The sequence below is a fragment of the Pseudopodoces humilis genome, chromosome 7 (genome assembly GCF_049639895.1).
Source record: "Pseudopodoces humilis isolate 2021_Gansu_Grassland_sample_001 chromosome 7, ASM4963989v1, whole genome shotgun sequence".
In the NCBI taxonomy this organism is placed as follows: domain Eukaryota; kingdom Metazoa; phylum Chordata; class Aves; order Passeriformes; family Paridae; genus Pseudopodoces; species Pseudopodoces humilis.
This window is the reverse complement of record NC_142206.1, coordinates 53687022-53711543: the sequence shown is the minus strand read 5'-3', so window position 1 is coordinate 53711543 and position 24522 is coordinate 53687022. Positions and strand designations below refer to the sequence as shown.

The 24522-nt window shown below is 40.4% G+C and overlaps 1 protein-coding gene across 1 annotated transcript in view; it reads right to left on the bottom strand.

Annotated features, from left to right (window-relative positions):
- Positions 1-23919, bottom strand: part of ASPG (asparaginase) — a 44364-nt gene extending 20445 nt beyond the window's left edge. The window contains exons 1-8 of the mRNA XM_005520086.3: positions 23752-23919; positions 18850-18979; positions 16164-16275; positions 13314-13439; positions 11771-11854; positions 10598-10724; positions 4353-4465; positions 2702-2887 (exon numbers count right to left, since the gene is read on the bottom strand). Of these exons, the coding sequence (XP_005520143.1) occupies positions 2702-2887; positions 4353-4465; positions 10598-10724; positions 11771-11854; positions 13314-13439; positions 16164-16275; positions 18850-18979; positions 23752-23914 (1041 nt within the window). The 5' untranslated portion in view covers positions 23915-23919. The remainder of the gene's footprint in view (positions 1-2701; positions 2888-4352; positions 4466-10597; positions 10725-11770; positions 11855-13313; positions 13440-16163; positions 16276-18849; positions 18980-23751) is intronic.
- Positions 23920-24522: the final 603 nt, after the last annotated feature.

Genomic DNA, 24522 nt, shown 5'->3' with positions numbered 1-24522 from the left:
ATTCCACCAAATGCTTACCGTGGTCCCTTACTATGCTAAAAGGGAAAGGTTACAGGTCCTTATCAGCTATCTGCAGAGTTGTCAGATTCCCTTTATTGAAAAGCTGCAGTTACTCTGTTTTAACCCAGTGGCATTTTGAACATTGCCAAGTAGGCTGTTCTCACACAGACATATTTACCATTCTTTTATGGGGCATTGCTTTGGATGAATTCCAGCACTACAGTGTGCTCACAGCGGGAGTGCTTTCAGATCCTTGCAGGCTGCACGAGCAGTGTATGATTTAGAAGATACAACTAAAATATGTAATTTACACAGTTCTGACAAGAACAACTGAAAAAGATGACCTTTTTAACTTATCTTTCTGGTAGTTAAAAAAATAAAATGTCTGAACAAAAGCAAAAAGAAGAAGGATCTTTGCTATGATCAGCAAGCCTTCTAAGTGTACAAGACAGCAAAGACAAAGGAGATTTCGAATCTCTTGTCATTAAACTGTACCTGGGCAAATCACAGATTGCCTTCTTTGCCATAATGTGATGCCTCACAGGAAAGCATCTTGAACTAGATTCTTTGCACTGCATTTTACTTTTAAGTACCTTGTATACAAGCTTCAGCTTCAAAACTTGTTGTGGCTTAACTAATATTTTCAGCAAGATACAGAGCCTTAATTAGCTCATTAACCACCTCTGGGAGACCCAGAGTAACATTGTTTTCAAGTCCCATGGGAAACCGTATACAGAGAAGGTGAGAAATACTTTCTGTACTGCAGAGCTAACCAAAGAACAGCTAGGGCTTTTACAGAGGGTTTGTGAAAGATGAGGAGGAAGGGATTTCCCAGCTTCCTTCCTAAAGTCCCCTCAATTCTAAGTTTCTACTGTGTGGATGGATCAGAGGCCAGATATCCAGTTAATTAAAACAAACACTTCAAGGGAAGCCAGGGACTCAGCTGACCTACCTGACTAGCTTGAATGAGTAAAAACTGGCCCAGCCATGTGCAAAGACCTTTGAAATATTTCATTTAAAGAAAAATCAAAGTAAAATTAACATAACAGCAACTTTACAGCATTCACTCATGATACTTTCTCCACTGAGCAGTTCCTCGTGAAAAGGAAAAGGCATTGAAAGAACAAGTAATTTAGCAGGACTTGCCTTGGTCAGTGTTTTCCTCAAAAGATGCCAAGAAAACAGGGCAGCCTCCAACAACTGATGCTGAAGCAACATAGTACAAAACCCCCGTATAAAAAATAGAAGCCAGAAGGGAACACATTTCCACACAACCTTAAAGTGGTTCAGTAAGACCTGAGCAGAATCTTTCAATTCAGCATATCAACAGTCTGGATCAGAGTGCAAAAAGCCATTTTAGGTGTCTACTTGGAGAATCTTTTAACCACAGCATAGGAAAGGGGTTTTGTTCTTCTTTCCACACATTTTAGCAGTTCATTTCAAGCAGAAGATCACACAAAATCAAGGGTTCATTTTCATCTTGTTTTCCAAGTATAAATTTGGTGTATTTTATTGACTTAACTGCTTTTTCCTTTCTGAGTGAGCTGTTATATATAATCTGCATATTCCTACAGTATTTGCTTCAAAGCATGGGATCTTTGCAAAAGTCACTAATTCTTTAAAACATCTCCATTAAGTTATACAAAAGTTTTACCAATATCCAAATAATTTCCCATAACAGAAAATACCAAGTTTGGATATAAGGAGGTATAAAGAAAATCTTACAATCTCCTTTTCTTTCTCCTCAAAACAGACTTTATGCAAATATTACCTAAAGCTGTGTCAAAACCAAAGCTAAAAGAGGCAGGTTTCAGCACTAGACCGGGCTATTTAGGTTTGCCATGCAGTCAAAGAAGAGGCTGGCTCTGCCAGACAGGGGTTGCTCCCAACAAAACCAGGTGTCCAAGGCAGAGGGATGAGTCACTCTCTGGTAGTGCTTCTTGGCTATTTATTGTCTGGTTCTTTTCTAAAGGCCAGTTAAACCAGCTTCCCTCACGCTAATACATGCAGCTCATATTCTTATATGGCTTTGTGCTCTTATTAGTCCCGGTGATGTTGTGTTTCGGTACACAACTGAGAAACACACTACAAAATACCCTGAATATTAATAATATGTACACAAAACCTGCTTTAAGCCAACCCTCATGGGTTAAACTAAATTGATTTCCATTCTTCAATACAGACAATTCCTTAGATACTGCTTTCCAATATCGTCCTGAATTCAGTAGTACTTCCAGTCAAATAAGAACTGGGATTTGGAATATTGCTTGCATCTACAGGCTTTCTTCATGCTCTTACATTGTAGCTAAGCAACTGTTATCCTATCAAATATTACTTTATTTGATCACCTGACCCCTAAGATAGCTTTTAGTTCAATGAAATCCCTCTGAGAGAGATACTATGGATCTAATGCAAAGCGCATCCTGGAGTGCTGCACATGACAGGAGTGAGCAATCACTAATTTGGGATTTGAGCTGCCTGTTTCAACCATTCAGACCAGGAGTAACAGGATCTTGTTTGTAGAGATGTGTTTAAATGCTTTAAACTTAAGATTTTTCAGATGTAGTTCTTTTATGAGCAACAACTTTACAGGTAATAAGCCTGGTTTTATATGTTGGGACTATTGGAAGATTAACGCAAGTTGTATCAGTGAGATGTTTCTTTTACACAGCAGTGGGGAATGAAGTGGGTGCCCTCTCACCTTCCCTGTTGCATAGACTATTTTAACAGCCCCACGTAAGCACTGGGTGCAGTTCAGAATCACCACTTGACGTTCAGCTGCTTTCCTCAGTTCTTCCAGCAAATCTTTTCTGTTGTCTGGGGCATTGCCACTTCCATAAGTTTCCAGTACTATGCCCTCAATCGGAGGCTGAAGAAATGCTTTTACCTGGTTAAAAACAAGACAGGGAACAGAGACAAAAGGTATGGTTAGGTTATCCTTAAAATTTTCACACATGGCATAGCATTTTTAAAAGTGGTCTATTCCTGCTATAGTCTTACAGGGTCTCATGCCTTACAGTACTCTTACACCCTTCTGCGCTTCCCTTTTGCAATAACTGAGGCTGTAGAATGAGCTTTAAGAAAATGGGACTTTCTCTCTCTGGCTTCCTTTAAAATTTCTAGAGGGTTAGATTTAAAAATAAACTGTTTTCTACAGTCATTAGCTGATGTGAAAAAGGATGCTATTGTTCAAGTGCCTGTAACAGGCTGTACCGTTGCACCACTCTTTGGTGCAACAAAAAGGTACATTTACACTTATTAAATAAATGTTGAATTATTAACTGAGATTAGAACTCCACACCCCAGCCAGATATTTTAGCTTTAGCAAAGGGTTTCACTAACCAGTGTCTGCCCAAGAGACAGAGTGTTTCACCTTTCAGGAAAGAACATTCTAACGAAAGCATGAAATTTTTTAACCCAAAACCAAATTGATTTAACTTAGAGGCACTTATGTATTCTGGGCTATTTGATATTGAAGCAGATATTGTGCCTCACTCACTGTAAGAGAATGCCTAGTAAAGTTCTCTTCCTAGAAAGATGTACTTTCAACAATCCAGACATTTCCTTGCTCATCACATATGCTAAATGCAATACACTGTAAACCCCCATGAGGCTAACTATGCAGTTGGAGTTTTATTGCAAATATACCACCCCTCTGTCTTTCCATCTGTTCATATTCACCTAAAAAAATAATGATATAATTGGGGAGTGCTGTTTAAACTACTGGATTCAATTTAAGAAGGCAAGAGCCACAGAAGACCTGTCAATTTAATGGAACTAATATTAGACAAAAAATTAAAGACTAATTTACTTAAAATCACAGTCTGAAATATAATTACTAAAGGCAAAAATAAATCTGTCTTCTCATTTTCAGCAGCAAAATCCCACTTTTCATTTTCAGCTCTGTATGAATGCTGAGGGTCATGTTAACCATCAGAGTGAGACAAAATGAACCTTAAAAAAGAAGCATGAGTTGTAGAAATAATCACACTCCACCCACCATATTGTCTATGACAAGATATCTATTAATATGCCTCAATATGCAGCAGGAGAATATTTCCCTAGTCACTGCAGCTTGCACCTGTCCAGAAAACCACACTTGACCTATTTATGAGTCCTGATACAAAATTAATTGTAAGTTCCAGAGCCCAGGCAGTTTATATAAAAGATATTTGAAAAGCTTTTATCAATCGTTTATGGCATATGAAAATAGTCTTTGAATGCCCTGACAGTTCAAAAAAAATGTTTATCAGAAGAAGACAGAACCTTCCCCTTCTCTCCAAACAATGCAGCTTTCCTACAAGTATTGAGCATCACTTCACCCATTTCCAAGATGAAGTGGTGACACTTACAGCAGCAGCAGTGATTCCTGGGAAGATCCGCAGAAGTCCAACATTCCTGTTCATATTGGTGTGAACTTGAAATTTCTTTTTGGTATTGGCTCTCCAAACCGTTTCCCAGTTTACTATTAAGAGAAATGGCCTTTTTAATTTAATATTAAGACATGCTATTGATTACACTTGTACTACTTCATGCTTACAACTCTGTTTCTAAAATTGTTCTTAGGCAGGGGAAAGACAATGCACTTTTTAAAGTGGAAATGAAGGCTCATTTAATAAGACAGAAGAATTAGCAGCTGGTCTGGCACAGGTGAGATATTGACTTGTCATACACTGACCTGAACTTCACTGTTATGTAGTTGGCCTGATATAAGCCTGGATTCATGTTTGGAAAACAGACCTTGATGTTCTCAGATATAAGAGATGACAAATGCAGTTACTGTTGCTGCTAATCACCTCCAGAGTTTATTAGGTAGTTATTAACGATTAAATAAAATAGCAAGGATTCAATTAACTCCAATTATACATTTAGAGCCAGAAGCCAGCTGTTTAACTAATAGTTTGTTTGTGTTGCATTATTAGAAGCCAAGTCATGCATTATTGATTTCAAAATTTTACTACTTCAGTGTAGGAGCACAGCATTGGTAACGCTGACAGCTCCTACAGGGCAGTGAAAGAGGTTTAACAAACAGCAACCAACAGCTCAGAGCATCGTGCCTCCATAAAAATAGACCATGCTGTAAAGCTGCCTGCTTCCCCTTCATGAGTTAAACTTTTGAGATTTTGGAGAAACTTCCAAGCAGCAAGACAGATAAAAGATCTGTGTGCAAAATACTGACTTGTTCTCAGCCATGAGGAGAGTTACTCACACCAATTACTGTTGCAATTTCTTGCAATCAACAGACAGCCGCTTGCAAAAAAAAAAACAAAACCAAAAACCAAAAAAAACTATAATAAATTTAAAAGCCTCCACTGAAGCCTGCTGTATTGTCACATTACCAGAGATACTAAAAAATACACAATCCATTAAGTCAGGACAAAAAATAGTGTTCTCCTATAAGACTATGAATTTTTCTTCCCTGTCAGCAACTACAGTGTCTGTTCTTTCTAAACACTGCCACATGCCATTAACCTGGACACAAGCAATTGGTTTGGCATTTTTTTGTCCATCCAGTCACACTTCAGCACATGGATTCCTACTGTCCTAGGAGTGGGAGAATAGAAATATAGACCATTTCTGCAGCTTCTTTCTTTCTGATAAGCCATGCAGCATGATTCTGAAACCACCTGGCTGGACTCAGTAGTTATCCAAGTGGCTCTCAAAGGCCTCCAAGAGCTTTCCAGAGCCATTTAGAGACCTGCAAGAGAAACCCAGGGAAGTGCAGAGCCTGTGCATTTGTTCTGCCTGAGGTTCATGGGGCTGGCTAACCACATTCAACATAAGCACTATGCATAAGCAGCACTGTTTAGCAATAAATCCATTCCTCTAAGCCTTCTAAAAAATAGGTTAACTCTTTAAAAGCAGCCTCCTCTATAAGAAGGCATGGCAATAAAATTGTATCACAGCTTGCTTTTCTTTTATCCTCCATAAGGTAGGAGTCCCTGCCAAAACTTCACAAATGCATTCTACTACGTTTGGCAACTGTGAGCATCCCTGATGCCTGTAACCAACTTGAAGAATGAACTGAGGAAACTTGCCTTGGCATGGAGCACTAAAACACTGCCAGAAGCAGAAGACCAAGGAAAGAGATCAGAGGACAGGTTCAGAAGTCAGACCTACACCAGGCCTATACCTGTACTCTTGGAGTACGCTCTACCAAATAACATCTCCAAGATAAATTTAATGCATGCAGACATAGTATGGTGATGTAATTCCAAATTATATTAAAAAGAAGATAAAGATTGCCCTGCCCCTGAGTTAACATACGCTTGGTCATGAACCTCATCAGCCTACATAACGTGTTTGGTGCTGCAGACTCCACAGATGTCAATTTTCCATTTGCCAAACAACAGAACAAAAGGCAAATGTGGTGCAAGAGCCAAAGACAAACAAATATACATAGAAGACCAAGTTAATCTCAGATTTACTCAAAACTGTTGTGAGGCAGGACACCATAGAGGGGAAAAAAGAAATTACAACACACCTTTTGCATCCTCCATCTCAAATTTTACATCCCCAAAAAGGAACAGTATTTATGTCACATAGGTAAGTTCAAGCATCTTCATTGTACTGAATACACCAGCTGTCGTGCTGTGTCTTAGCACATAGCAATCATCATTTTTGTTAAGTTAAAAAACCCAAGAACATAAGAATAACTAACAGTTCTTAAGTAAGAAACCCATATATAAGCAAATGAAGTACAAAAAACTGCATCTCTTGGTGTTCCCAACTCTTTTTTATCTTATGGATAAGAGTGATTAATTAGGGATATTCAGTTTTAGCACAGCACAGGAAATGGTAACCTGGTCTGATTTGGGCGGCCTGTGCTTGTGAAGAGTTTAATTGATACAACACAATGCATCATATAAATGTGGATACAGAAGTGAGGAACAAACACAAGCTAGATACTGGTGTGGCACAGAAGAAGGAACGTTTCTAAAGCAGTGTACATAAAATAAAGAAGTAATGGCTCTTTACATTCTATACTCATAATGGCTTGGGAAAGATTGCTTTATTTAAGGAGACTGCATTCAAGATATTAAGGCCTTCAGTTTATTCTTCCAAACCAAAACATCACATAAACAATAGTCTGATATTTCCAATCTCCTCCTCCATATCAAACACTATAGCCTCTAAAATTACTGTCAAAAAATTACATTCTTATCTTATGCAGCTTTATTCACACACATACACAAAATATGGTGATGGGTTAGTGCAAAAAAACCCAAACCTGACTTAAAATAAAAGTAACTCTACACAGACCAGAAAGCAGCAAACCCCCCTGCTGTTAAACAGAGCATATGCCACAGTGCAGGTTTCAACTTATAACAGGAGAGTAGCAACTCAGAACGACACCTCCCTTAGGAGTGGTGACTGAATTCCAAGTTATGAAATCAAACAAGAAATACAGCTTTTCTTGATTGCAGAGCTGCATACAAACAGCAGTGCTCTCTTCTCATCTTTCTCTGCAGGGTTACGGGCGAGCCCTACCATTATATAAACTGCCCCAGCGTTCATTGCGATTCACGGCAGCAGCCGAGGGGTGGGGAGCACGGGCCAACCTATGGCTGCAAACTCCTGCAGGAGGCAAACGAGCACAGACCCCCTTTCTTGGCAGTTTTTTATAAAACAATCAACTTACATCTTTGGGAATGACTATTTAAACTGACTGGTGTCATTGCAACAACCAAGATTCCTGCTTAGAAGGGAGCAGGGATGAGGACCAAAAGCACCCCAGTGAAGAGAGCTGGTATATGCCTTCATACATAAATGACCTGGGCTTTCTATATAAATAACCAACCAAGATGCACACTTGGCCAGTGACTAATAGCTTCTCTCTAATAAGATTTATGGGTAGATGAGCCCATAAGGGCCTTCTAACTGTCTGCTGCTGTGCCACATCTGCACGCACAATCACACAGGCTCTGGCCCCTGAACAGGCTGTCTCTCATCATATGGTCCTGTACCTGTGCACCATTCCCAGAGGTTACATGCATGTGTGATGAAGAAAGTCCAGCCACAGTAACAAAGTAAGTTCCATGTGTGCTTCACCAGAACAATCAAGAATAAAGCAATCAATTACAAATTGTATTGAGAATTTTTACAGATTTTAAGAGACATAGTCTTCCCTGTCTCTCCTGTTTTCAAAATATGGCAGAAATCAAGTAATGTGTTTTATCTGATAAGCTTTGAGATTTTAGAAATATTTTTTATTATTCCTACACTGTCCATTTCATACAGAAATTTCTGGTTCTGCTGCAAAAGTATCTCCCATCAGCACTGGGTTTCTTAGCTCAGGACTGGGCTAGAATTTTTTCATTTCTTGATTTTCATGTGCTAAGCTGAAGAGCCTGAGGAAGTTGATACACTTACTCATCTAGAACTGGGTAACACAACTCCTAGGCATTGCTAACACAGCTAAGGATCTGGCTGAGAACACAGCCAGTTACATGATTAGAAATCCACTGGGAGCCTCATCTAAAAAGGGAACAGGATAAGAAATGGGTATCATAAATGAAGAAGAGAGCTGAAAGGGTAAGGGAGGAAACAGGACTAAGCTTCTCCTTCTCCCCACTAGCTCAGAAGTAAGACTGTTGCCTTTATATGCTCTGCTGAGCCATGAACAGCAAGTCTGCATTCCTGTGCACCAACCTGTGATCCCACTATGTTTCCCACTTCCTCCATCCTGCCACCTCTCCCCTTCTGCTTCCCTGGAAGCATTTTCATTCCCAGCCTTATTAGAACCAAAGAACCACAGGAAGAGTATCTGCACATGGCCTACTCCTCCCGGCATCCTCAGGCTGCTCTTCATAATGCTGAAACAGCCAGAGTCAGCCCTGTCTACGGGAGGATTAAGACATATTATATAAAGTCATTTGAAAAAAATAAAGTTAAAAGATGCTAGATTTGTTTGGTTTGTTTTTAAAAGCCCAAGTGGCTCCTTGTCTCCATGAAAGCTTCATACAAGGCCTGTACAAGCGAACTCAAGGGAGACAGCAATTTTTCAAACAATTACTTTGGACAAAATAAAGCAGCACCAGTAGATTGCCCTTACTATAAACTATGTTCTTTCAAAATGAAACAATCCTTCAATAGTGACACCGTCATCTTGGATAAATGATGCTACCCAAACTGGGTAATCAACTGAAGCAAATAAAAATTGAGCCTATCACACCATCAGTTTTAAAATCAGAAATCCCCACTGATCCCAATGAGGCATTTACTGAAAAGATAATGGGTCCCAATATGGGCCAAGGGAAGTGCTTAATAACTTTCTCATTTTTCTACTCTAGGCAAGGAATCACAAAACAGTTCATTCAAATCCAAGAGAGGAATAGCATGCAATTTGCAGCTTGATTTCATTATTGATAAGCCAGTAAACGGAATTTATTCATACCCTGTTTGATGCAGTTCATAAAACCCCGAGAAGGAAGATTCTCCCCAATTTACTACAACAATCAGCTGTGAGCATTTCCGCTGATTTCATAGACGTCCTATTTGACACAGCTCAACAGTGGCAGAGGCTCTACCTGAGAGATGTCTTACAGCTACAGTATTTCATGGGCTTCCTCAGTTTGTATCTGGCTGCTACCAACTTTGATCCTGAAACTTTGTTAAGTGACTCCCACTCAAAAGGTGGGAGAAGTTTATTTTTCCAGATTGCAGAATATCTTTCTGTAGCAGTAGAATCTATTCAGAATGGCATGTTGCATGGCACAGTGCTAGGTCTCCTACTGCCACTAATGGCATTTAACTGAAGAATTCAGAACACACCTCCTGTTCCCATTTTTTTTTTCCAATAATGGAATCTGTCACCAAGTCCTACTCCTTTTTAAAACCTAGTCTATACAAAAGCAGCTCACCATTTTAAAACTGCCCTTTAGTATGTTTTCTGGAAACTCCTCATTTGGCTAGATTCCAAATGTGTCTCTCTTCTCCCCTCTCCAAAGAAAGGGTGCCATTTATCCATGAACAATCATCTAATGACTTTGTAAATGGGTACTGAAACCTTCAGGTAGTTTTTGCCATCCTTAAGAAACAGCCACAGAAAAATTACAGGGAGTCTGAGTAAGTTCGGGGGAAAAAAACTTCACATATTTTAGGTCTGCTGTTGTCAGTGTCTTTGCAGTTCAGGCAGGTCCTAAATATCCAGTAAAACATCTTACACAATGACATTCAACAGAGAATCTGTTGAAGCTGCAATGACTTTTTCCCCTGATTTCAGAGCCCAGCATGGTCATTAATGAGATGAAACTCTTTGCTCTTTCAGTCCTAACTCCCTCATTTTATCTTTAGACCAAGTGTTTTCCTGACACAGGGGCAACATTCCCTCTGGTTAGTCTGGATCTTTAGTCAGTCAGTCTAGCTTACATCCATATATAATGGATAAATAGATAAATGCAGTTGAGTCACAAAGCCTTAGCCTTACTAATATTTAAACAGATTCAGAGCAGAGGAAGTGAAGTCAAACTACAGGACTTTCAAAGATATTTGACTTTAAAAATGGCATTTCAACTACATAAGCACAGGTTCTTTTCAGCTACAGTTCTATTGCATGCGGCATAAATTACACAGCTTAAGAGATGATGTTGCTTACTTGTAATATCAACCTCAGCATTTGCAAGTGGAGGCAGGTTAGGTGAGGAAAAGGCATTGAAACTCCCAGCATCCACCTTAGTCACCCTATTTCCCCTGTACAGTTTATTATAAAAATACAGGCACACCTGCAAGACAAGTAAAGAAACAGGTCTATGAATAAGCCAGTAATTAAAAGATGCAGTAGATAAATACTGTAGTCTGTCCTTTATAAAGTGTTTTCTAAATATTTAAAGCAACTCAGAGGCTAGTAGATGTTTACAAGTCTAACCCGCTCAAAAAGTGTTGGCACATCTGTCACACATTGGTTTAAGAATTTAAGAACAAAACAAGTTAAGAGCTAACTAGTTTCATAATCCTCTCATGAGGCTTACTCTAGGAGACAGCAAATTTGCCTGAGTCCATTTCAGAGACTGAGGAAAGAAACCGTGTGAACTTTTTAATAAATTCATCAGTTATGTATAAATTCAGAATCCAAAACATAACAAAAGGCCTGGTGAAAAAGAGGATAACTTCCTAGAGTTACCCCACATAAATAAGTATGTTCCTTCTCAAGTCTATTAAAGTTTGTCAACTTGAAGGAAAAGAGATACCTCAAAGCTGTTATCAGTTATTAAGATCTTGGCCAGTCAGCTGTTGCTATTGTCTTACAAGAACTGGCTTTGGGAGCATGGCAGAAGTAAAATAAGGTATAACCTGACCCATTTTCTCTCTGTGTTTTGGTCTGCGCAGCGCAAACAGCAAGGTGCTGAGACTATGGAGGTACCTCCATGTTCATCAGGTGTATCACCCTCAACACTTCAGTCTTCAGGAACAGAGCAAGAAGACATTCCTACCATTCTACAGCGACTACAGAACGTCAAAGTAACATTCAGTTAAAAAACTGACTTACAAGTGTTTCAGATCCCACACATTTGCAAGAGAACCTCTAGTTTCAAGTCTTCTGCATCATACATTTCAGACTTGAGAGTCTTTCTAGATTGTGTATGGGCAAATGGAATATGACCAATGTGAGAACAGCAAGTGCTTTGCCATGCAACTACCTCAGTTGGAATCTGTTTATCTTCCTGCTTAAATGCAATTCCTTACTATCTACTGGATATTTAGTGAGTATTTGTGTCCTGGCTAGAGGGAGAAATACAGCTTCTTAGATGGTCTTCCCAGGTAAACAGACCTCAGGAATCACAAATTGCCCAGCCATCAGCAGTGCCCCCAGAAGGTTGTCTCGGCCGTCATTCTGCAGCTCATAAATGGGCACCTGAAGAGCAGAGACTGGAATTACACCCTGGCCCTTATGTAAAGCCTACACAGCATAAAAAATTAGTCCAACTTATGCAATACAAATACATGAATAATTTATGTAACAATGACTTATGACAAAAAAAGTTTTCCTTCTTCACCCAAACTATTTTAGACTGCAGCAGATGGCAAGACTTCTCTCTCTGTTTAACATAATTTTGTAATTTAAGTACTTAATAACTAATACAGAGATTTTTCTAATGTGATTAAGAATATTAACACTGCTTCAAGAAAAATATCAAAACTAACAAGTAGGCAAAGTTAAAAGTGACTGAGCATAGGAGAAGTGATGATAGAGAGAAAAAGCAACACCCCCAGAACACACAGAACTGTGATTATGGACTTCACAACAGCTCTCTTGCACCATCTTTCCTCATAGCATAGTAAAACTGAGCCAGCAGGTTATTACTGACAGAAAAGGGCAAGATTAAAAACAGAAATTTAGTCTGCTGAGTGATGATTTCCATGCATTTTCAGACTGCCTCTTTACTAAAAGAGAGTGCTTCTTTCAGCAATTATTAAAAAAGAAAATCACATGCTTCCTTGCTGGATAATAAGTCAGCTAGATCTCCAAGCAATAAAACCAAAAAGAAAGCAAAACCTTGACAGATGTATCATGACTAGGTTGCTCCATGTCAAGACAGCAAGCGGGAGCCTACTCCTTCCTAGACTTGTATTTTGACTTCAAATAGACCACATGTGAAAGGGAAGTTATGAGATTGGGGAGGGGAATTTTACAATGTGATGTTTCATCTTTCCTTTGTGATTAGAGCAGTATTTTACACTCAAGCAAGCTATTCTAGTAAGACAACCCCTCCCCCTCAAACACTATGCCAAGGGGTGATCTCCAGCTAAGAGAATAAAAATTAATAAATGTAGTCTTTAGAGGAAAGGAAACAGACCATATTAGATGCTCTGTGGAACAGAAATGATCAAAAATGCATCTAATGCTTTAAGTTTATTTTTTAAAATTATAAAGAATGCAACAATTAGTAACATAAGTTGAGATAACAGCTGATGAAGTAAAAAATACTAAGCTTCAGGGCTTTTAAAGAAAAGACAGATGACAACCAGTGGCCACCTGAGGCTGGAAAAATGCTTCTCACATAAACCGATTAATACACAATGGCCAATGACAGGCTCTTATGTCTTTCTCTGAAGCATCTGGCCCCAGCCATAATGAACCCCTGGACTGATTTGGTACAGAGTTGTGAAGTCATTAATGATAAAATTATCGGGCAGATCCTCAGCTGCCCATCATTTCTCACTCATTTCTGTCAGCACTATGACCATTCACCCTGGCCAGGGGCCTGGCCTGTACTGCTAAGCTGAACAGTGATAATCATGATACAGGCAAGTTCTGCATAAAAGAACCAAAAGTGAGGATTCCTGCTTCAACTTCAAAATAATTCCATTACCTGAGATCCTGTCAGAACAATAGTTTTTCCCAAGTTTTCACACATGAAGGACAGGGCTGAAGCTGTGTAGGCCATAGTATCAGTACCATGCAGGATCACAAAACCATCGTATTTCTCGTAGTGCTCCTAGAGGTGGAGAGACAATTTTCACACTGTTAAAGCAAGTGAGGTACACAAGGCATTACTTCCACTGATGCAGGTAACAGCACAATGCCTTATAGGGTACTGCACACACAACTCCTCCTAAACTTGCCCTGTTTCCAGTTTAAATACAAATAAGGGTTAATCGGACACTAAGCACTAGAGCCAGTAATTCTGATTACGGAACAGTCAAAGAGATTCTTCTGTGTATACATATTAATGCAGCGTTTTTAAACCAGAAGACTCCTAATTAAGAAAAGCTTAGCAATGGCTTTAAACAGGAATGTTAACATATGCAAATTAGTCGTATAGTCTGATTTCTTGTTGCCGCTTTTACTTTAGGGATTACACCATTTACAGGAGCAGATTAGGCAAACCAGGGCTCTCATAATATAGGGGAAAAAACAGTCCATTTAATCCACGGCAGACAGACAAACTACCAGTGTCAGAGTGCCCTCTTCTGATGAAAAGCCATCCTTTCCATAGCAGAACCTGGGGGAGAGGCTTCTTGTTTATTAATGGAGATTCACCTGCTGGTTTTTGAGAAGGCCCTTTATCAGACACATACACTAACAAAACTAATTTTAGAAAACTTTTAATCTGCATACAATTCCACACAAGAGGTGAGGTTTTTTTTTTTAATGCAAAGGCATGAATCATACTGCTCATCCTGTGAGAATAGTTATCTGCTGGCTTCTGGAAGAAAAAGGAATTGGTTCAGCTACTTTAAGAACAATGGATATAGCAAACACTGCAGGGTTCATCTCACTGATGTCTCTGATGTAACTTGGTAACATGGAAAGGATTACACAGAACTCTAAACTGATATATGAAGTGCCAGCATGGGGAGGAAAAAGAGGTTTAAACAACATTTCTTTTTAATTAGACTCCTCATGTTACACTAGGCACACGCACTTGGCACCTAATGATAATAAGGTCACCTCCAAACTCATTTGTAGGTTCCTGCTTGTCCTTATGCTATTTGTTCACTTATGTCTGTCTACCTGATGCTATCTACTGGAAGTTTCAGAGGGTTTCTGCTTATCTCTAATTAACTGAGCCAACACAACATCTGCCAGTGTTGCAAGGTCTTTCTACAGGCCAAACTACTATGTGATGCAAAAACCATACCACAGCCATTCACCAAGGCACCAACAAGGTAAGGAGGTTTCAAGAAGGGCCCAGATCATAGAAATAACCACCTATCCTCTCTAAATTAGCACATTCACAAGTACTTTCAGCCTTATTAGATGCAAAAGAAAATAACAGAACTAGTTTAAGCTTGATAAGGGAAAAGATCAGGGTGTCAATTAAGGAGATATTCCACAGAGACATCTTAGAATGTTTAAGTCTAGAAAATCATCAGCATGTTACACTTGTGGCAGACACATGTCCAAGATGAACACAAAGTGGCAGCGTCTGTACACAACCTGGAGAATTGAAAAGGTTTCTTTTTTTTGCCTTCTCAGCACTCTCTTGCTTTCTCCACTCACTTGGATTACACAAACTGGACATACAGAGAACCTGTGTACAAGAAACAAAAAAAACCCACTTTCTTCTATAATAGAAACTAATATGCCAGTAAGAAAAAAAGATAAATTCTCTCCTCTTCAGCATGGATTGCTGCCTTCTCTTGGCCCTGGGCTTTTCCCAGCTGCACCCCTGCTCCATCCTAGAGACTTTCCATGTACATACCAGCTCCATCTCTGCTTTGCCTGGGCAAGATGCATTTGATAGGACAAGCAACCTCCCAAGTTTGGTGGTTTCAGGATGAGAGAGCCTGAAGGTGAAAGACCTGGAATCTTCAGCATCATTCCCTGCATTATTGAACTGTTCACATGCATCACTACAGCGTGGTAGAAGAAGAGAATTTACACTATAAAGCCCACTGTCACAGAGGGGAAGAGCAGTATCTTCCTAGCCCCACAGTTATTTATTTCTGTCAGCTATGTATGAATTCCTAGTGTGAAGCATTTGAAGTGTTTTGAAGTTTTGCATTTGTTAAAAGCACACAGCTAAGTTTAAACAAGGGACAGGAACACAGAAATGCTGATTTTTTTTTTTTTTATTCTAGAGAAGGATGTAATGAGTTCATCTATATATGCAGAAGTACCTAGGGCTTTAAACATTTTCCACTGTGGAAAACCTAACCATAGTAGCAATTTTTTCTACTGGTTGTAAAGCCAAAGCTAGTCTAGTCTATGTGTACCCAGAGCAAGAAAGGCATAAAGACATTAAATTATTTTCTATGTAAATAGCCAACTATTAAGTTACTTGAAAACTCAAATGATGTGTAACTACATAACCTTCAGCTAATTTACCCACACAACAGGATTTTATTCAACATTTTTGGACAGTGAATTCAAGTAAATATTTTAGGACACATTGACCTATGTATTACATACCTTATTCAATCACAGCTGCAATTTTTCTTTTTATTTTATTGTTTGGAATTATGGCATGGCTCATCCTTGGAAGAATGATATAACTTTAAGGAGTTTACAACATTTTCAAATGAAATAAAAATTCTGCAAACTTTGCAAGCACAGTACTTCTTACTTTGCAGGTCACTAATTAAGGTACTTTACATTTAAAGAAACAAATATATACGTATAGCACTACTGAAGTGTTTTATCTTCCTAAATATACTAAATATACTGCTGGGTTTTTTTTAAGTGAAAAATGAATTCTTATCCCACATCACTGTACCTCAAGTTTCTTTGCAATTTTGGCCCAGTCATCTGGTGTCATGTTGGAAGAATCAAGCAGTGGCGAGAGCTCAAGGATTGTGTAAAAAATTCTCTTGTTTTGCTTAGAGACACTATGAAGAAAGAGAATTGGGAAAAAAATATCTTAGCATTAATATCATCTCATCACTTCTGATTTTTTATTTAAATCAGCAGTTTTCACACTTTTCCTCCCCATCTCCCAGTCTAGGTGAAAAATGTCTTAAATCTGGAAATTTAATTCCAAGTTTAGAAGTTCATGGCTTGATGTAGTTTAAAGCATAAATACCTAAATTTAATTTAATAATAAATACAACTTGGGAGGCAGATGCAGGTGGTTTCTGGGCTGTGAGTGCACATTGTTGGGTCATATCCAACCTCTCATCCACCACCAAAGTCCTTCTGGGCAGGGCTGCTCTCAATCTGTTCGTTCCCAGCCTGGATGGATACCAGGGTTGCCCTGGCCCAGGTGCAGCACCAGCACTTGGTCTTGTTAAATCTCATTATATTCACATGGGTCCAGTTCTTGAGCTTGTTCAGGTCTGTCTGGATGGCATCCCACCCTTCAGGTGTGTCAACAGCACCACTCAGCTTGGTGTCATCTACAAGTTTGCTGAGGCTGCCCTCAATCCCTCCATCCATGTCATTAATGGAGATATTAAATAACACTGGTCACAATGAGAAATACCACTTGTCACTGATGTCCACCATGACTCTGAGTCATTCACCACCACTTTCTGGCTGTAACCATCCAATCAATTCCTCATCTGCTGAACAGTCCACCCATCAAATCCATCTCTCTCCAATTTAGAGAAAAGAATGTTGTAGGGGACCATATCAAAGGTTTTACAGAAGTCCAGGTAAAGCTGTGATAGCTAAAATCTCCTTCCTGTCCTCCATGTGCATTAGAAGAGCTTTTAAAAAGATCTGTTTCATGACTTTCCCAGGCACAGAGGGGAGGCTGACAGGTCAGTGGGTTCCATGATCTTCCTTTCTATCCTTTTTGGAGTTGGGTACAGTATTTCCCTTTTTTGAGTCACCTGAGACTTCCAATAAAATCTGCAGACTCATTCCCCCTATGAAGCCTGTAAGACTGTTGCATACAGCAGAGAGAGCATTTAAACAATTTGTTTAAACTGACATCCTGTACCTAAGAAGTCAGACTTCACATGAAAAACTGCCTTGCAGGATATCATATTTACACATGCTAAGAGTAACTTCGGAAGTCTGTTCCTGAAAATCAGTGACAAGAAAGCTCTCCTGAGAATATGCTGTTTAAATAAAACATGACATCCTGATACCAGAAACCAGCCCTGTCTTCAACTTCTGATACCTCTCTCTAAAAAGATAATTTCATTCCTCTTATATTAATGTTACATACTGATATACAAAGTTAACAAAATCTTCTCCCCTCAGGAACTCACAATATTTCTCAACCACCTAGTTAAAATATCACTTGGTTAGCATAAAAGACAACATGGCAAATTGCCATAACTAGCCTCCAGAAACAGCACTCAGCAGTGCCAGAAAAACAAGACAAGATTAGTTTTTAAACCTCGGGGGTTTTTATATGAATGATTGTTTTAAGTTTTTCTGGTTTTTAGGAAAAGATGTGCCAGGAGAAGTATATTTAGGACTCATATGGGTATATTAGTGTAGTTTTGCTATGTTTCTAATCCCTTAAGTATTTAAAAGTTATTCAGACACAGTGTCATAATAGAGCTCCATTTTTCTTAGTGTAAGCATCATCTTTAACACAAACTGCATATTCATATAAATACTACTGCACCAGGTGTCCATTAGTTTTTTTCCTTTACTCCTTTTCCTGCTATCTGCGTTTTAAGTGGTTACTTTTAGCTTTATAGTGAGACCTTAATACAAAGTAGAAAAAATTCATAAACCTTTTATTTTCTTTGAATATCCTGGTTTTCTCCTTAAAGATTACTGAATATCCATTTTTACTCTTATAGAAAACCAGCTATGATCCCATTTATTTTTGAGAAACTGTGTAAAATCATCCTTCGTGCAAAGTTAGCACTTTTACAGGGGCACAGTCATTCATCACAGCTAGGGAATATTTCAAATTAGCATACTGCCCTCTAAATAAAACCTGTAAGCTTATTAATCATTGCCCAACAGTTAAGAATCACTGCAGATTAATTATAAACCCATTGCTTATTATCATAATGTTGTATAAATTTGGGAAAAACAATCAGCTTTTAAGGCTTTTAAAAACAGAAGGCCTGCAGAATTATAGCATGAGGCCTACTCACAGATGTATTAATTACATGCCGCTTTTTCAGACATATGCTGAAGATAATTCACATGGAGCTGTATATACAGTTTGCTTAGTTTATGTAGAATACTTGTATGTTTGCACAGCAGCAAATTAATATACAAAAAAGAAAAAAAAAACAGGAATAGACTTCCCAGAATGGTTACTTGTTGCCTAATTCAAGTTATTTCTCAGGCAGTTCTAGGCACTTCATTGCAAATCTATCCAAACACATATTTTCTATCACATCAAATATGGTGGACTTTTTTCTTTTAAACTAATATAAGCATTTTTGCTAACCTCATTATAGATTCTTCATGTCTAGAGAGGTAATTACCTGAAAAATAACAAGATACATCCTAACCCTTCCTCTGCCCAATGAAGTTGAACTTACGGGAGCACCAACGTATTCTCTGGGAATTCATGAGAGCTGTCCAGTTTTCTTTCCCGGGCATACGCCTCATCGTGCAGCATCGGCATTGTTTTCAAGCTGTTTACTAATTTATTGGCCTCAGGAGCAAGCCCTTAAAAGCGAAGAATAAAGGCTGTAAATAAAGGAGCAGGGATGGAAGGAGTGGCACGGTAAGGAGGGAAGAAGACAAGTCACACAGCAGTTTTCCCATCTTTCCAAATTAAACAGTCTATTGCCAGTTTAAAACCATGAAAAATGAACATTAATAAATACTCATGCAGTTATTCTTTTATTGACTGGAAATAGATAAATCCTTTATTTAAGAGAAATGATGTTTCAAATCTCCTACACAGTAAACAGTTATGCTTTTACCTGTTTTTCATTGTTGCTTGTCTGCAAATACTTATCAGAAGCAAGGACAGGAAGCCAATTTTTGTAACTGTAGCAGAAACCTACCATTCTCTTTCACATTTTCCATAGCTATTACTACTACCAGTAGTTAGTAGTAGAAGACTTAAAAAGCACCCAGCATTGTTCTGTACTATCAAGTTGTGGTACATACTAGGTACTTTCCACTTGCAGGTTTAGAACTAAACCTCTGAACTAACAAAAGGTAAAAAGGTACATAAACCTGTGAAAAGAAAAAAGTTAAAAGTGGGGATGCATCTCAAACTCTGCTCTCCCTCTTCCTGCCCATGATGGGGTCTGTCTGTGGCAGGGACCCTAAAACAGCTGCTGTTAAACCTAGCCTAAGAACACATTTAGTTTTTGGTGGACCTGTAGGTGTCCTGGTTGTATCCAGGATTACAGTGGGAATCCGCATGTTGTTCGCTGCTAGCAAGAAAGGCACCTAACGTTGTGATGTTACGGTCCTCAGCATCACAGAACTGAGTTCACCTGGGAACCTAACCTGCAACTCACCCTCCAGTACCCTATTTCAGGAAAGACAGCAACAGTCCCGGCCTCCAGAATCAGAGGCCACCCTGTTTTTCTGAAGTCTGACTCCCTGAGACAGTTTTCTTTCAAGGAACTTCCAACAGAGGTACTTCCTTCTGGACTTCAAGATTTTACTGTCAAGTTCAGTTTAATCTGAGTTTCATATCACCTGTTTACGTGGTGAACAAACTATTAAACCTCATTATTCTACTTCTATTAGTTCTAGTTATTTCTAATTTGAAGCCAGGGAATTCTCTCCTATTTCCTAGTTCTTTTTATTTAAACATGATTCTCATCCAAGTTCGCACCTCCAATTATTTTTGGTTCACCTTCAAACTGCAAGGTGTATTTCAAATATTTAAACACAGAGAATATTTTCAATAGTATTTCTAGCTTTTCCCATTTACTTTCCAAGCTGATGGAAAACTCCTTAAGAACTCCCTGATCTCCCTCCTGGCTTGCCTTAAATTAAGAGGGAGACCTCTTCATAGCCAACTTCCTCACAGGACAGCATCAGCATTTGAATGGATTTCTGCCAGAATACTTTGTTTTACAAAATATACTTAAAACTTTCAAGCCTTGGATGTTTCATTCATTCAGCTATAATCCCTGCTTTTCCTATTAAGGATGTTCCTAGCTTAGTCACAAATGGCCATTTCTGCTGTTCTTGGGCATTGAATCATTTTGGCTCAGAAATGCAGCCCAGTTTCAAGTGTTTCCTGGGTGTTTTCTGATTATTCTTCTGTCCAGTGTTCATCTTGTTCTGAATATTGACAATGGATTAGACTGTTTATTTTTTGTATTTGCCACAGAAACTGGAAACCTGATGTATGTTAATATTCTTTAATCCCTTCTCTATAAACAGCAGTTCTTCATCTCTTAATCACAAATCTGTCAGGATTTTTTCATAATTGCTTGCACTGAATGTAAACCTTTTTTTTAAGGCATTCTGCAGATGTATCCAAGACGACCCACTTAACAGCTAGACAGCCCTTCACATGCATCCACATCTAGCAGTGATTTCTGCTTTACAGCTTGAAGAAGCAAACACGGGGGAACTCAAGTGCAACGGTTTTAAGAACACTTCTACTTTATTATGCATGGAAAACAGCTTTTGTGAGCCAAGCTTATTGACCAAGTATTTGAAGCAACTTCACCCCTGCAGAGAAGAGGCAGGCTGTGTGACTTGACCAAATAGCTCTCATCAACTTCTGTCCTGTCTCTTGTCAGCTGGCCAGCCCTGGCATCACAGAGCAGGTGGACAAAAGCAGAATGGCAAACAGGCACCTGTGGCCAAGGAGTACAATCATGGTTTTGTCTCACCTATAGTCCAGGACTCTGATTTCACTCTGGTGCTATAGATAACTAACCACTTATAGCTACATGCCAAACAAAATACCCCTACAACCTGTGCTGCAGCAGAGAACAGGAAGAATATAATAATTGCAGCAGTTACATTACTTGGAGCTTTCAGAAGTGAAGTACACAGTTTTCAAACAGAAAAAGGTTTGGACTATGGTAGCTAGTCCTTCGGTAATCTAGTATGTCTAAAAACCACACACAAATAACCAAGCTACCTAAGTAGACTATTCCAGTATTTCTAAGGGTATTTACCTTAGATCTGTTTGGATTTTTTTGTGGTTTTTTACCTTTGACAGGTAAAAGCTAGCCCACATGCACAAGGAAAAGATCTTCCTGAAGGCACCAGCACAAACTTGATGGAAAGATCACTATCACAGTAACCTCATTCTGGAGTGCTGTAAGGTTCTCTTTCTGAAATGAGCTACTGATAAGCCAAAAGAAACTAATGTAGGAGGAAATAAGTAGGAGTAAGAAACTTTAAAATTGCACTGAAGTGGCTTGACAGCAAAAACATGAATACTGAGAGAGTCTGCACCTGAGTCTGTTTGTCATCCTAGTCACATAAACTGAAACAGACTATTCATCCCATGAACATGACTCCTGCACAGGTAATGTAGGTGTGCAGAAATTCCAACAAGAATTTCCAAGACATTCTGGAGTTGCCAGATTAATTACTTCTCTTCACTATGCTTGAAGTAAAACACTTGTAGTTCTAGGAAGGGTTGTAAACAGGCACTTTCCATCCACTGATAAACAAAATAAATGAGCATCTATTGTATCTTCCCTTGAAGCATGCTGCCTTTCCCATGCCCTTTCACTAACTTCTGTCTGAACACTAAGACTGCCAAATATTCTGAAAGAGGTACTCTGGCTGCTCTGCAGCTAGATGTAGGTATGAAAAGCAGGTCAGCCCCACCCAGGATGCAGAAAATCAGTATCATTGGATCATAACTGTCAGAGTGTTTGCACATGCTTTAATGATTGACACTTGTTAAGCAAAAGGGAAAGAAAAGCATACAAGATGAGAAGAGGTTATAAAGTTCATTCATTAAAGGACATGTGATTATAATTTATTTGCTTGAAAAAGGCATTTAGAAGGCTGAGGCAATAAAAGTAGGAAATTGTTTTAGTATAAACAATGCAAACTGAGAAAGGCAAGTCAGCACACGGCATTAAAATATGGACTTATTTTTTACAACTTTGACAGATTAAAAACAAAGATGACAGACATAAAAAACAAAGAACACCTTATAGCATCTTTATTACAATAATAAGGATCAGCCAATCACTGTTTCCTGAGAATAAAGGACATGTATTTGAAAAAAATCAAGTCTAGGAAGCTCCAAGGTGAAGCCCCCAGTGTTTTAATCCTACAAATAAGAAGCAGAGACAGTATTTCAGCCAGGGACACAACACTCTGTAGAAGGGATCACAAGCACCTATGCTTTTGAATCTGTAGACAGACACAAGCTGTGGAAGCCCTGGGATGCTCCACTGCCTTCCAAGTAAACGAAGGAAGAAACTAAATAGATATTCTTCAAAACAGGACTTTCCCTCTCACTCCCACTCTTTATATCTTGTTTCCCTTTAATCCAACACTGGCAAGCACACAGCCCTGCTGCAAGTCAGACCTGACTGAAATCCGTTTTTTTCCCAGACACATCAGTGGGTTGATGTTTCTGATATCCCTCGGGATCTGTGCCTATTGAGTGATGATCGAGGGATGCTTAGGTGCCACTCCAATCAGCTGCTGGACTGGGGGCCTGTGGAGGGGTCAGGTGAGTTTGGGCTCCTATGTGCTGACATTTAGGGGCACCTAAAAACACACAGCATATACCTGTAGGTACCTAAGAAGGCTTCAGATAAAATGCGGGCATTATACTGACACATCTCAGTGTTCAGTTTTGGATGTAAACATTTTCCAGCTGCTGGGAGAGAGTTTGACATATCTAGTCCTTTCATCAAAAATCTCCCCCTCCCTCGGTAAGGTAAGGCAAAGCAAGGCAGAACTCTACAGTGATTTCAAGAGGGAAGCCAAGAGCCGGTGGGAGAGCAGCAGAAACCTATCCCAAGGCAGGTGACTGACACTGCATCCGATCTCGCTTATCCTGACACACGTGAGCTGCCACATTTGCATCCGCTACCAGGTCACCACTGGAAAATCCTTGTCACGGCCACCAGCTCCAGCGGCCCACGCTCTTCCCAGCAGGAATGCCAGGCACACGCTCTCTGGGTGGCCGCTGACAGGAGCTCATTTAGGGCTAAATACAGTCTGCATGACTAGTGCGATTACGTTGGTTTCATTTTCAGTGCGCGAGGTAGGGCAGAAAGGACTCACGCTGCAGGAAATACGTTGTCCTCTGCCAAAAGCCGCTGCTGCTCGCTGTGACGCTCACAAGGATGCCCATCAGCTGAGCTACCGTGTGAACCAGCTCACGGGAGCAGGGGATTAGAGGGAGCGATGCCGCACCGCAAACCGCGCCGGGTCCCCGCGACCGCGCCGTGCCAAGGCAGCCCCGGCCCCAGCCTCACGGCCAGCCCCGCTCCCCGCGGCCACCCCCGGCACCCCCGCGGCCGCCCCCTCACCCTTGGGGTCAGGCACCATGCCGATGGTGCCGCCCGTGTTGATGACGAGCACCCGCGCCTCGACCGTGGCGGAGGGGGCCGGGGGGCAGCCGGGGCGCTCCTGGGGCCGGGGCCCGGCCAGGGCTCTGAGCAGGGAGCGCGGCTGTCCCACCGCCGCCTCCATCCCACAGCTCAGTATCCGCTACCTCCCGGCCGCCCGGACAACGGGGATTTGTAGGGGCGGGAGGGCGGAGGCGGGGCCGCCCCTTCCCGCTGCCCCGGGGGCGGGGAGAGCCGCCGTGCCCGCCCGCCCATCAGTGCCCGTGAGGGGCACCGCCCCCCGCACTTTGCGCTGCGGGCAGCGCCGGCCCGGGCAGACATCAAAGCCTTTCATGCTTGAAGGAGAAGCCGAGAGCAGCGGCGCGTTCTGGGCCCGGGGAGGAGAGAGGGGACACAGGGCTCAGGGTCAGCCCGGTAAGAGCACCTGCGTCGTTCCCTTTTTCCTTCATGGGGAAGAAGGTGGGAACTGCACCTGCTTACATGGCCTCAGAGGCGACTCCTGCCTACTCAGCGTCTCACAAAACGGGCAGCGTGGCACGGGCAGCACCCCATTGTCACACACGCTGTCCCCTCCATTCCAGCGTCCTAATTTGCACCCTCGGCTTCCATCCAGAGGGATTCTTTTGAGGATCGGGTACGAGATCAGCTGTGAGAAGGCCAAAGTTCTTTTCAATGAAATCTGATAAATCTTTAGGTCTGTTTGTTATTACTGGCTAAATATCAGCAGAATCA